Below are 12,680 nucleotides of genomic sequence, written 5' to 3'. Positions count from 1 at the left end.
ACTACCCATGTCAGCTTTTGTGTTGTTTGTTTTTTATTTAATTTTTAAAACAGCCTAACAAAACCTGGGAATTTTCAAGGTGATGGTGACAGGGGGTGAAGGGAGGGAGCAAGGGAAGAAAGATTGTAGCACCATAGGGTGCTCCTCAGAAGCTCCATTTTACAGTGGGGCTAGGCGGTGTGGGATCAGGGAGCTGCAACAATGTCCCTGGTGGCTCCCCCTCTCGTCTGTGTCCAGTGAAGGACAATTTAGGAAGTAGATGCATTGTTGTTTATTATCACTGAAATCTCTCACACATCTCAATGATCCTTGTCATCGGAAGTTTAGGGATGTAATAAGTGCTAAATGGCCAACCCCAATTTTCATAGACTTTACGGCCTGAAGAGACTGATCATCTAGTCTGATGATCTCGTTTTACCTTTGCTAAACTAAAGAGCTGTCTACTATCAGAAATCTCTTCCCCATATAGGTATCTATGGACTTTAATCGAGTTGCATAATGATAAAGAAAGGCGACTGATACGGGCCGAGCTGGAATGTTTGGTAAAATAGGCTCATTTGAACAACATGCATTTTAATATAAGCTACATCTGAGTCTTCTCTTGGATAAATTAAGTAGCTTGTCCTCCTTCAGTCTGTCTCCGTATAAGGCATGTTTTTCAGACCTCAAACCATTTTTGTTGCTCTTTCCCCTTCCAGCTTTTCAACAACCTTTTTGAAGTGTGGGCACCAGAACTGGACATAGTAATCCAGTGATGGTCTTATTAATTCCGTATACAGAGGTAATGCCACCTCCAGCTTGATATTTTCCTGCTTATGCACCTGAGGGTTACATTTGCTCTCTTAGCAACAGCATTGCACTGACAGCTCATGTTCTGTCCGTTATCTATCATGACCCCTACGTCCTTTTCAGTTTCCTTGTATTCCAGGATACAGTCCTCTGTCTTTTATAAGTGTGACCTTTACATTCTTTGTTCCTAGATGAACGACCTTGCATTTAGTTGTATTAAAATGCATGTTCAAACGAGCCCAAGTGATCCAGCTTGGCCTGTATTACTGACCTGTCATTATTTACTACTCCACAATTTTGGTATCATCTGCAAATTTTACCAGCAAGGATTTTATATTTTCTTCTAGATCATTGATAAAGATATTGAATAGCATTCGGCCATGAACAGATCCCTTCTCGAATCCAGTAGGAAAAATAAACAAAACAAAAACTCCACTAGGATGAAGATCCCCATGTGCTAATGAGAGAAAGGTCTGCCATCAACATAATTAAACCATCCCCAGTGAGCGGCAGTAGCTATGTCGGCAGAAGAAGCTGTCCCACCGACATAGCGCTGTCCACACTACCACTTTTGCTGGTGAAACTTATGTCGCTCGGGGGGGGGGGCGGTTCACACCCCTGAGTGACACATGTTTTGCCCACATAAGTGGCAGTGTGGACATGGCCTAAGCAGAGTGTTGATATACTTATAAAACTACCCTGCTGACCTTTGCCTGAATTCTGAATCTAGGAGTAAGGAAAGAGTCCTTCCAAACAGGGTCATGCTACTCATAAAGGATGTCCACGAAGACCAGTTGAGCACCAAACATGCTTACGTTGCTGGCAGAGGCGTGAGACCACTGCATTTTATCTTTTAAGCTCTGTAGCCTCATTAAGAAATTAAAACATTCATGTAGTCTGTCTCCCTCTGGTATGTTTACGTTATCTGACTGTCAGCATGGTGATATGGGCCATAAAGGTTCAGAGAATTACCTCAACAGTATGACAGCCTCTTCCATTTAGGCTGGAAACCAAGGCTCCTTTTCCCTCTGAGGCATTCATTGAAATTCCATGCACGGTTCATTCCTCTGGTTGTTTAACAATGTCTCTCATGTTTGCCCTGATTTTAAAAATCCTCCTTTGTAGCAGAGATAACATGGAGCAGGATGATATAATTGGAGTAAAGAGGCCCTGGAGCTTGCTGTAATGGGATGGTTCATCTGATGTGTATTGCCATTAGAAAATAACCCACGTATGTGTGTTCTCAGGGGACAGCAAAGAGGCTTTTAAGGATTACACTTTATGTAGTATGAAAGCTAATGAGCAAAAGAGCAAGTCTGAAGAAAAACTACTGCTGCAAAAGGCATGGTTCCATTTCTTGTCCTTTACTGATCTCCTGGAACCCATCCAGTTTGAATACGCTCTCCTCTACCCTGTAATGTGATACTTTTCGGGCAGTACAGTCAATTTCTGGTCCCATTTTCACAACACTGTGGTCTTTTTCATTTTCATCTAAAAATAAATCGCATGCCAAAGCATGGCAACGGGGAATGCAGGATTGAAACTGCTGCTGTATGCAAAAATAAATAGTACTGAAGGATAGTAATCTCTGATATTCCATCCCCCTGTTCCCCAAAGAAAAGATTTGCTAGGATAATGTAGTTGCATGATCTCACTGAGAAGGTGATAAAATAAAGCTCTGTTATACAGAGTCTGAAATATCCCATTTTCACCCTTTCCTCATGCCATAGCCCACCTGGCCAGTGTGCAGTAAGGGGATGCAGACACCAACCCACAGCAGTGAACACTGAACAAGAGAGGGAGCCATCCCAGCTGTGCAAGTTGTGCCAATCCACAAATGCAAAACTTTTGTGTCATTTACACATCCATGAGGGGGAGATCAAGCTGAAACTTACCTAGTCAGTTTTGCAAAGGACATGGTTTCCTTGAAGATGAACATGGGAAAGATTCATAGGTGATGTGCAAGGGGGTATCATTTACATGTAAGTAAATGCATAGAAGGGGACTCAAATTGGAGTAACGTACATGCTGATGGACCCAACGTTACACTAATATATACCCTTAGGCTCTTCCACAGAACTTCTGAATGTCTTGAAAGTGTCAGACAGAGACTAGCTGTCTGTCAGCATATGAATTCAGGTATTTTATTTCTATCTTGTTTTCCTGGAACAAATATACTTTTATTGCCACTAGAATGAAAATCTGATTCTCAATTTAAGTTTGAATCCTCTGTGTTTTCTCTTTGGTGCTTGTAATGCAGGATCATATTCCACACTTACAAAAAACAACATACAGTTTAATGCCCTTTAAGGCCACAAGGCCACAGAAGTAGTAGTAGGTTTTAATGGTTTTTCATAGCAGCAGTGTTGCTTTCGAGCTTGATGCAGATTCTCTTTGTGATGTGGTGACCTAGCATTCCCACCTTGACACCTTGCCTGAGAGTGTGAAGTGGAAACAGAAAAAAGAAGATAAGGGACCAATATTTCAGAATCCCGAACACCATAATTTTGAGAGAGTGTGATGCTAAGGATTCCCACATTAATTTTTTTGTCCTGCAATATGTTGGTTTTTCTGTGGGGCTCATAACCACAATGCTGTATCTGAGTGCTACAGATACATTAGTAAATGGATCCTCACGGTGCCCCTAGGATTTAGGGAAGAGTTTAATTCCCATTTTACAGATGAGGAACTGTAGCACTGTGAGATTAAATGATTTACCCAAGGTCACACAGGATATCTTTGACAAAGCTGAGACCAGAACCCAGATCTCCTGAGTCCCAGTCTAAAGTCTTCACCCCATAGTATAAAAATAATTATTTCCTGATGCCAGGCTTGTATAAATGCTGAAGAAGCATCTCTGCGGTTGAGCATCTTCAGTTAAGATGAAGACTTTGTGTATTGTCTTTTTCATGGTAATAAAAAATAGTATCTCTCTCTGCCAAATTTGAAATCCATAGCTGAGTATCTAATTGCCATGGCAGCGTATTGCATTTGTTACGTGCTGTGTAGCAGTTCCTGATGTCTTGACACACAAAAGGTCTGCCAAGAGAGAGTGAAAAATAGATGTGTTTTCAAAAGGAAAAACACATAAATGCCATATTGTTCCCTTAATCCATGCAAACAGCTCCAGCTGGAATCAATGGAAGTTGTATGTGCATATCAAGAGCACACTTTAGCCTTTTCAAATAAATTTTTTAATGGGCTAGATCACGGTCATACACATTTATTCTGGGAGCAGGGTATAGGATCTGATCCAACTCCCAAGGAAGTCAATGAGATTTAAATCAAGCCCATGTAGAATATCCCAGGAGCAACAAAATAAGTCTTGGTGAAGCAAGCATCTTTTTTCCACTGCCTCTCATCACCAGTGCCACCCCAAAATTGCGGTATTTTTGGACTTCTAGTTGTCGTCTCCTCTGGGAATAAGACCCATTAAAATGCTATGTTTTCTGTGTACCTAGTCAAACATTCAATAATGCAGTGAAATTCTAGCATTCAAACAAAAGTCATTTGAATACGTGTTACTGTAGAAAAATATATATAGCCAAAGGGTGTGAAAATTCTCCCCCCAACCCCAGTTCTTTTGCTGAAGCAGCAAACCATCTAGCCCGGTAAATCTAATTTTCTACAATGTTTGCATCTTGCTCATGAATCTTGCTATGAATTAAGGAACTCACTTTGTTTAACGTCCCTTATCCATCTGTGCAGTTGTCAATCACTATTCGCTTCGCTAGTTTCATTATGCTTGTTACATCTGAGTATGTATGGGCTCCCTGTGTTTGTGCATGTATCTAACATGTGAAAAGGCCGAATTCTGCCCTTGGACAAAAGCAAGCGGCTTCCATTGAGTTGCATTGCATGCCTTTGAGTTGGAGTCCTAAATAAGGAGTTTGATTTTGGTAAAGAATGGCGCCAGCTACTGGGGTTCTGCATTATGGCGTGTTGTGTGACATCTATAATATTCGCAAAAAGAAAAGGAGTACTTGTGGCACCTTAGAGACTAACAAATTTATTTGAGCATAAGCTTTCGTGAGCCACAGCTCACTTCATCGGATGCATTCGATGAAATGAGCTGTAGCTCACGAAAGCTTATGCTCAAATAAATTTGTTAGTCTCTAAGGTGCCACAAGTACTCCTTTTCTTTTGCGAATACAGACTAACATGGCTGCTACTCTGAAACCATCCATAATATTGTTATAGCCAAGAGGATATGAACTGTTTAAAAAAAACAACCAATAAGCTCAGTATTAATTTAGAGTTAGATTGTGGCCAGCCTCTCTGCATGTCCACAAGAGAGTGCCAATCAGTACTTTACTGCTGATGTAGTGGTGAATTTTATGTATGGATTTTGCTAGGGCAGAGGTTATGAGGTACAGAATTCCAGTGGGATGATTCCTGTATATTCTGCATAAGAATAGATTCACAGTGGTTCCACATCACAGTAAGTTGAAGTCAAGATTTAACAAGTGACCTTACCTACCACTGAGTTCATTCAGTCAGTGGAAATAGACCAAATCAGTTGTACAACTAGAAGTAAAAACACATACGAATAGTTCATGAGTAACTACAGCTGTATATAGCTGTGGTAATCCCATAGTATTTTTGAGGGATAACCGAAGGTTTTCCTTTGTTTGATCCCAGTTATCTAAGGCACCAGTTGCCTTACTGTATAGGTGTGTCATATTGCTACCTGATGTCCTCTTCCTGCAATCTCTCTTTCCTACTCCTACTATAGGCTGTCATCATGATCCACAGTTGACTGCCTCTGCAGAGTAGACTTGAATTATGATGGTACTTTGGGGAAAACAGGTGAATTGAAATGAATTAATTCTGCTCCCACTTTTAAGTGATTCCACATGTTTTAGCTCCATCCTTCAAATCCCAGATGTGTAATGCTAGGCTTTTTAATGGATGACATCACCCCAAATAAGGGATATGCAGGGGCAGAAGAGGATGTGAAACACACACACATATGTCTTGTGCCAACTCAGTTTCAGTGTTTCACATTTATGATGTTGATAATTTACAGGACTAGGCAATATGCTGACATCAGGTTTGTGTGGAAAAGCAGCAAATTAGAGTCTAATAATCCCAGTGCATTTGAGAGAGATATGATGCTATATTCCAGCCAAATTAATTTGTCACCCAGGGAATTAATTCTTTCTCATCAAGTTAGATTTACTGGAAATGCTGATCTCATATCTATTGGGAAAACATTTTCCCTGGGCAGCAAGCCAAAAATTCTGGTCAGAGGTGCCATACGTTTCTCCTGTATAAAAACCTTCAGAGGAAAGCTATCAGCATACAATGATATGGTATATACAGTGCCGTTGGTTACTTTATATTTCTTTATATAATCAAGAAATGCCCAGATGATGATTTCCAATTTGTGGAGTATAATGAAAAATGCATTGTATTCATGAATATAAATTGAGCAGATGTGACACTTATATTGTCACATGGAAATAACTCTTATTTGCCTGAAGTATGCTTATTCAGAGACGACCACCACAAAGTAGAGAGTGCTGTGCTATGCATAACTGAATGTTAAACAACAAAACTAGAGAGGAAGAAGTATTGTTAAGGAAAAATAAGCTCAGATTTACAACTTACCTTTGCTGGAGATATATTGTAGGCCTGGAATCCTTCTATGTTCTTCACACCTGGTTTCTGTGCAACATGTCCACCCACCTCCAATTTCTGTCTTTACTGCAGGCAGGCCCCCTGTCTTCAATAAAACTCCCCAGTCCCTTTATTTAAATGGTACCGGTGAAACCACTGACACTGGCACATGCTATCTCGTAAGACCGCCACTGGTCACAGCTGGTTCTCTTCCTTTTCTCCTTTCCATGCCAAACTAGTCTGTAAGCTGCTGCTCACTACAGTGCCCTCAGCCCCACTCACTTAATCGTAAAGGGACAGCACATTACAAAAGGAGCAGTCCCATTCGAAATTTTCAAACCTATCACATTGTGGTAGCTTTGCATGCAAAGCTGATAGTAACTGAAAGCAGAAGTCATTTTTCCTCTCTCTCTATGCTGCCTTTCTTGGTCAGTTGTACCTTGACTTTATTTACACTGGAGCAAAGTGAAGAACCCCAGATAGTGCCTGGCTTGAAATTATTAGCAAATTCTCTTTCCTAGGCACTGAATAAGTCACTAGGGCAAAATATGAGCATCAGCATGCACTAGCCATAAATTAGAGGCAACCTTATAATGACAAACCTCATAAGGAAGCAGAGGTGTGTGTGCGTAGTGATAAAAATTGTTTTCCCATTCTCACTTCCGCTAGTATCTTCACACTTTGTTAGAGACTTGATGGCTCACGGAATAGATAACGCTACAAGGAGCCTTTCACCTTTAATGACAGGTTTGAGAGTAGCAGCCGTGTTAGTCTGTATCTGCAAAAGAAAAGGAGGACTTGTGGCACCTTAGAGACTAACAAGTTTATCTGCGCATAAGCTTTCGTGAAGTGAGCTGTAGCTCACGAAAGCTTATGCTCAAATAAATTTGTTAGTCTCTAAGGTGCCACAAGTCCTCCTTTTCTTTTCACCCATAAGTCATTGTTTAGGAGCCAGCACAAGAGCACAAACCTCCATCTTTATTTAGGCAAAAACTTCCATTAACTTCAATGGAAATGTTGCCTGAGCGAGGACTTTGTGATTAGATACTAAAGATGAAATCCTGCCTCCCTTTAAGTCAATGGGATTTTTGCCATTGAATTCAGTGGGTCTAGGATTTAACTCTAAGTAGCCAAAAGTCATTAAAAACTTATGTCTGTTCAGGGTCTTATGTCAAATGCTGTGGTTTCAGCTAACTGTCCCTCACAGATGTCTCTGGCTCAGGATTGAAGAACATTAGCTGGACAATGTAGGGAAACTCACACTGTCATTGCTCATGATGCCCGTTCTGTGTCTAAATACAGTACTTTACCTTCCAGAACTGTCAATTTGCATCTGTTCCTGAGTATTATATTCACCTAGATTTTTATATCTGGCAGTGGTTCTCTCAAAGGGGATGAGATTGCACAGGATGTGATGGGATAACCTGTTTTTTTAAACAGGGCTTTAGTTTTGCTTCCATGAACAATGATTCATAGCCAAGTGAAAATGATTGTTTTTTCCAGGTTATCAGCCTGTCTTGACTAATCAGCAGCAAGGGTTCCAAGGACTCATGGGAATGCAGCAACCTCCCCAAAGTCAGAACCTGATGAATAATCAGCAGGGAAATCAGGTGCAAGGCATGATGGTTCAGTATCCAGCCATGTCGTCTTATCAGGTACTTACAAGCTATACTGAATTTCTCTCTTTGAAAATATATACTTACAGTAAATGATAGTGTCATGTCATGGAGGGTGAGCTGTCTTTATTTAGTCTTTTAAAATATTTCTTTGCCTCTATCTGGCTTCAGGCCTCGTTATGCACTTGTCTGGCTCAAATCTAGTGCACTCTACATGCTGTCTTTAACCTCCCTTGTACTTCCGTTTTCATTCTACATTAGACTACATTGATGTGATCATTATATTAATTATGGTCGAACTGGTCAGCACTGCATTGGATATAAAGGAAGACTTGGTTCCTTCCCTGAGGAGCTGGAATTAGAAAGTGAGAGAGAGAATATGAGAGAAATTGTTTTGTTCATCCCTAGGCCAATGCAAGATTGTTCCCTACCATGCATATGAGTCCTTTGTCTAATCCAGTTTTAAATTACTCTTCTGTGGAGAGAGATGCTGGAACATTTTGTATAGGAGGGGTGCTGAGAACCACTGAACCAAACTGTAAACCCTGTATATAATGGAATCCACCTCAAGCCAGGGGTTGCGGCAGCACCCCTCATTCCAGCACCTATGTCTGTGGAGGCTCCTGCCATATCACAAGGGGACACTGTCCCAGAATTAAACAGACTTTACTCTATGTGTACTGGTAGACAGAACAGCCATACGGAATTATGATTGTTAGACTTTGAGAAGAAAGGTAGTAACTTGATTTTAAACAGACTTTTTGACTCCCAGCTTCAGCTAGATTGATTGAAGTACCACGAGAGCCTGTGTAGTGACGAGAGGGCCTATGCTTCTATTTTCCACTAGTTCCTAGAAAACCAAAGGAAGATTAATTCATTTTAAAAGCATATGGTGGTTGCGAGGCCTCTCGTCTTTCCATAGTCTGTTCCTATTGCCTAAAGTGTAAAGATAAGTCTGCTGGAAATGCGGGTGAGAGGAGGAGATGGGGGGGGAAATGAGCATTTGGTAGAAATTGTTTTTCTGTCCTTTAGCTGCAGGTTTGTGGGTAAATGACCCCTTGCTTGCGTTAAAGACAGAAGTGTGAGATAATATAAGTGTAGCCTATGTGGATCCTTTGCACGCACTAATCCTGGAAAATTTTGGTCCAGCTAGGATCTGACAATGCTGCATATTAGTAGGTTGATCAACCTCAGTGTTATAGTGCAGCAGCTTTGAAAATTTCAGCCAGTATCTTTAACCCATTCAAATTACAGTTACACAATACAATGGTGATAGAAATGGGCTAACATAGGAACCTTTTATCAACCTGTCGTGGGGTCTGCTCACAGTTAGTACACTTCCTCCTGGTGATTCCCGGTCCAACACCTCCTTTCTGCCTCTCACCGCATGCCCTGCCTTCTCTTCCTGGCTCACAGCGAGGCAAGATGATCTGTGTTCATGGCTTAGCCCTCCACCCAAGTCGCATGCAGTGTTCCCTCTAATTTTTCCCACCCATGTGTGGCCGAGATGTTTGGAGTGTGGGAGGGGGCTGAGGGCTGGGGCAGAGGGTTGAGGTGCGGGGGGCTGAGGGCTCCAGCTGGGGATGCGGGCTCTGGGGTGGGTCTGGGAATGAGAGGTTTGGGGTGCAGTGGGGTTCCCCGGGGCTACAATGGGAAGAGAGGACCCCCCCAACTCTCTCTCCCCGTAGCTGCCCCTGGGCTGGGGGAGAGGGGCGCCTCTTCCCTGGCCACGGCAGGGCCGGGCTGGGTTGGGGCTAGGGGAGGGGCCCCTGTCCGCCAGCCATGGCAGGGCCAGGCTGGGTCAAGCCCAGGTGCCTTTCCCCCGGCCGTGGCAAGGAAGGGGCCAGGGGAGGGATGCCCATCCCCCAGCCGCAGCAGGTTCAGGCCAGGCTAGGTTGGGAGACGGGTGCCTGTCCCCTGGCCGCAGCAGGGCTGGGTTGGGTCGTGGCCGGGGAAGGGGCACCATGGCAGGTCCAGGGTTGGGGAGAGGCATCTCTTCCCCACTGCAGCCCTGAGCATCTGCACCACGCAGCTTAGAGGGAACTTAGGTCACATATGTCATCCCATTCTGGGGCATCAAAGTCTCATCTCTACAAAGGGGCTCAGGCAGTCTTCCCATTCACTTCCTCAGTGGCTGGTAGGGGAGCCCAGGCCCACTCTCTATTCCAGGTTTCAGGTCAGGGATCCTTTAATTAGCAGCCAAGGTCTGTTCCTTTCTGGTCCTTATTACCTTTCCCCAGAGCCTTTCCTTACCTTCTGGCTTCCCTACTTCTCCGGGTTTACCAGCCCTCAACCCCCTCTTCCCAGGGAGTAACTGCAGGCTACTTTGACCCTGTAGCCCCCAAACACTTCACCCAGAAAGTGACTGCAGACTACTCCGTAGCCAACTTCCTGCCTTTATAAGCCCAGTCCAGCTTATTCCTCCTCAGCTGGGTGCTCTCATTATTCAGTCAGGGGATGACTTAAGTCACCTGATCCCCTTCGGTTATGGCCTGTCTGGTTAACTGGCCCCTTTCTTAGTCTACATTAACCCATTCAGGGCAAGTGAGGGGTGAAAACCCCATTGAACAAAACCTTCCTCCTTTTAGCCTCCCACCTGAACTTAAATAAAATAGAAAGAGGATTCATAATACCCCTGTTTTTCCCAGTACAAGAATGAGACATGTCACCAAAACCTTTTGTCCATGTGCAAACAGAACAGAAGTTCGTTTAGAATCACACCTGGTTTTGCAAACACAAAACCCAACAGATGAGATTTTGGCTCAACAGAAACAAAATGACTTGTGGGCTTGATTCTCCACTACTCTCCTGCTCTGCTCAGGAACAGAGGAGAAGAAGTGATTTGCAGCTGGCCAGCCCTGGCATAAGTTAAAGCAACAAACTTGCATCACTGATGTAAAACTCCTGGGGACCACCAGTTTTACATCAGCATTTTCCAGCTGCTTTACATTCATTTTATACTGCATAAGCAGTACAAAATGAACTTGGTGGACCAGTGCTTCTTCCTCAACCCATGGCTATGATATGCCCTGTAAAACACATTGGATATGCAAATCAAAATAAAAGGGAATGGGCAATTCGGAATACACTGGGGATACTTTAATTCATTTGGATCTAATTTGCCAATTTGTTTTTCATATACTGTCTTCTAGGTGCCAATGACGCAGGGTTCTCAAGGACTGCCACAACAATCATATCAACAACCAATCATGCTACCTAATCAATCAGGTCAAGGAACAATTACAGCCACTGGAATGCCTGTTTACTGTAATGTCATACCTCCCACCCCACAGAACAACTTAAGGTTGATTGCCCCACACTGCCCCTCCAGTAACGTTCCAGTTATCACTGCCAGCTGCAGGACAAACTGTGCAAGTATTAACAATACAGGGTGGCAGGTCAAGTACTGATACTGCGGCTTAGTGTGGATATACAAGGATAGCGGTGCATTATTTGACAAATAACTCATGGCCTTCAAATGAAGAGGAGCACAACAGGATAATCAGTTGGGGACATAAGTATTGACAGTGCTCAAGCGATTGCTGCTGGAATTCTGTAAAAAAAAAAATTAAATTAAAAAGATGTTTGCTGGTTAATGGTGCATATTTTGTCATGTCTGCTAGGTATGCCTTTATAGCTTAGCTAGTGACATGAATTCATTGAGGTAAGATTTTTTCCTACCACTGAACACCACTGTGTAGATTGTAATATCCCTGATTCGGATTAGTTTTGTACTTTGTGTTGAGTTTGTGAAGCTAAAAGTATTTAAAAAAATATATAATAAAATCACATTGTACCAAAGCTGTAATGGAAATTTAAAAAAACAAAAAAAGAATTGCTGAATGGAAGGAATAATTTATATACATTATAGAGGTTTTTTTATGGACATATACTGTATTGTAGTGTTTAATCACAATAAAGCTATTTGACCTCATGGAGAAAGGTCATGTTTCTACCACCTGTTTGTTCTCCTCTCTCTTTTTGAATGTCATTCTCCTTTGTTTTTTGTGTTGCCTGATTTCTGGTCTAATTAATGGGAAAACTGTTTAATGATGGGCTTGCTGCAATTTGCTGAAGGAGGTGTTAAGCTGGGTCTCAACATGCAGGTTCGGGGTCAGCTTGGAAAGGTGTAAAATATTGGGACAGATGCTCCACTGCCCCCAGGAAGTGCTCAGTGCAGCTGCGAAGAGGATCCAAAGATGATCTTAAGCTACATACGAATGGCCACACTGGGCCAGACCAATGGTCCATCTAGCCCAATATCCTGTCTCTGACAGTGGCCAGTGCCAGATGCTTCAGAGGGAATGAAGAGAACAGGGCAATTTTGTGAGATCCATCCTCGGTTGCCCATTCCTAGCATCTGGCTGTTGGAGTTTTAGGGACACTCAGAGCATGGGGTTGCATCCGTGACCATCTTGGCTAATAGGCATTGATGGACCAATCCTCCATGAACTTACCTAATTCTTTCCTGAACCCAGTTATACTTTTGGCCCTCACAACATCCCCTCGCAAGGCTGACTGCATTATGCAAAGTACCTAGTTTTTTTTGTTTGAAACCTGCTGCCTATTTCTTTCATCGGGTGACCCCTGCTTTTTGTGTTTTGTGAAGGGGTAAATAATACTTTCTTATTCACTTTCTCCACACCAGTCATG

General features: G+C 42.7%; 1 protein-coding gene across 15 annotated transcripts in view; it reads left to right on the top strand.

The window, feature by feature from the left end:
• The window catches only part of ARPP21 (cAMP regulated phosphoprotein 21), a 170,206-nt gene extending 158,599 nt beyond the window's left edge, over positions 1-11,607 (top strand). For all 15 annotated transcript variants that reach the window (XM_074945416.1, XM_074945418.1, XM_074945415.1 and 12 more), the window contains 2 exons: positions 7,915-8,066; positions 11,180-11,607. In XM_074945416.1, the coding sequence (XP_074801517.1) occupies positions 7,915-8,066; positions 11,180-11,437 (410 nt within the window). In that variant the 3' untranslated portion in view covers positions 11,438-11,607. The remainder of the gene's footprint in view (positions 1-7,914; positions 8,067-11,179) is intronic.
• Positions 11,608-12,680: the final 1,073 nt, after the last annotated feature.

Source organism: Natator depressus, chromosome 2, assembly GCF_965152275.1.
Source record: "Natator depressus isolate rNatDep1 chromosome 2, rNatDep2.hap1, whole genome shotgun sequence".
Taxonomy (NCBI): domain Eukaryota; kingdom Metazoa; phylum Chordata; order Testudines; family Cheloniidae; genus Natator; species Natator depressus.
Note: the sequence above shows the minus strand (reverse complement) of the source record. Positions and strands in the feature narration are given on the sequence as shown.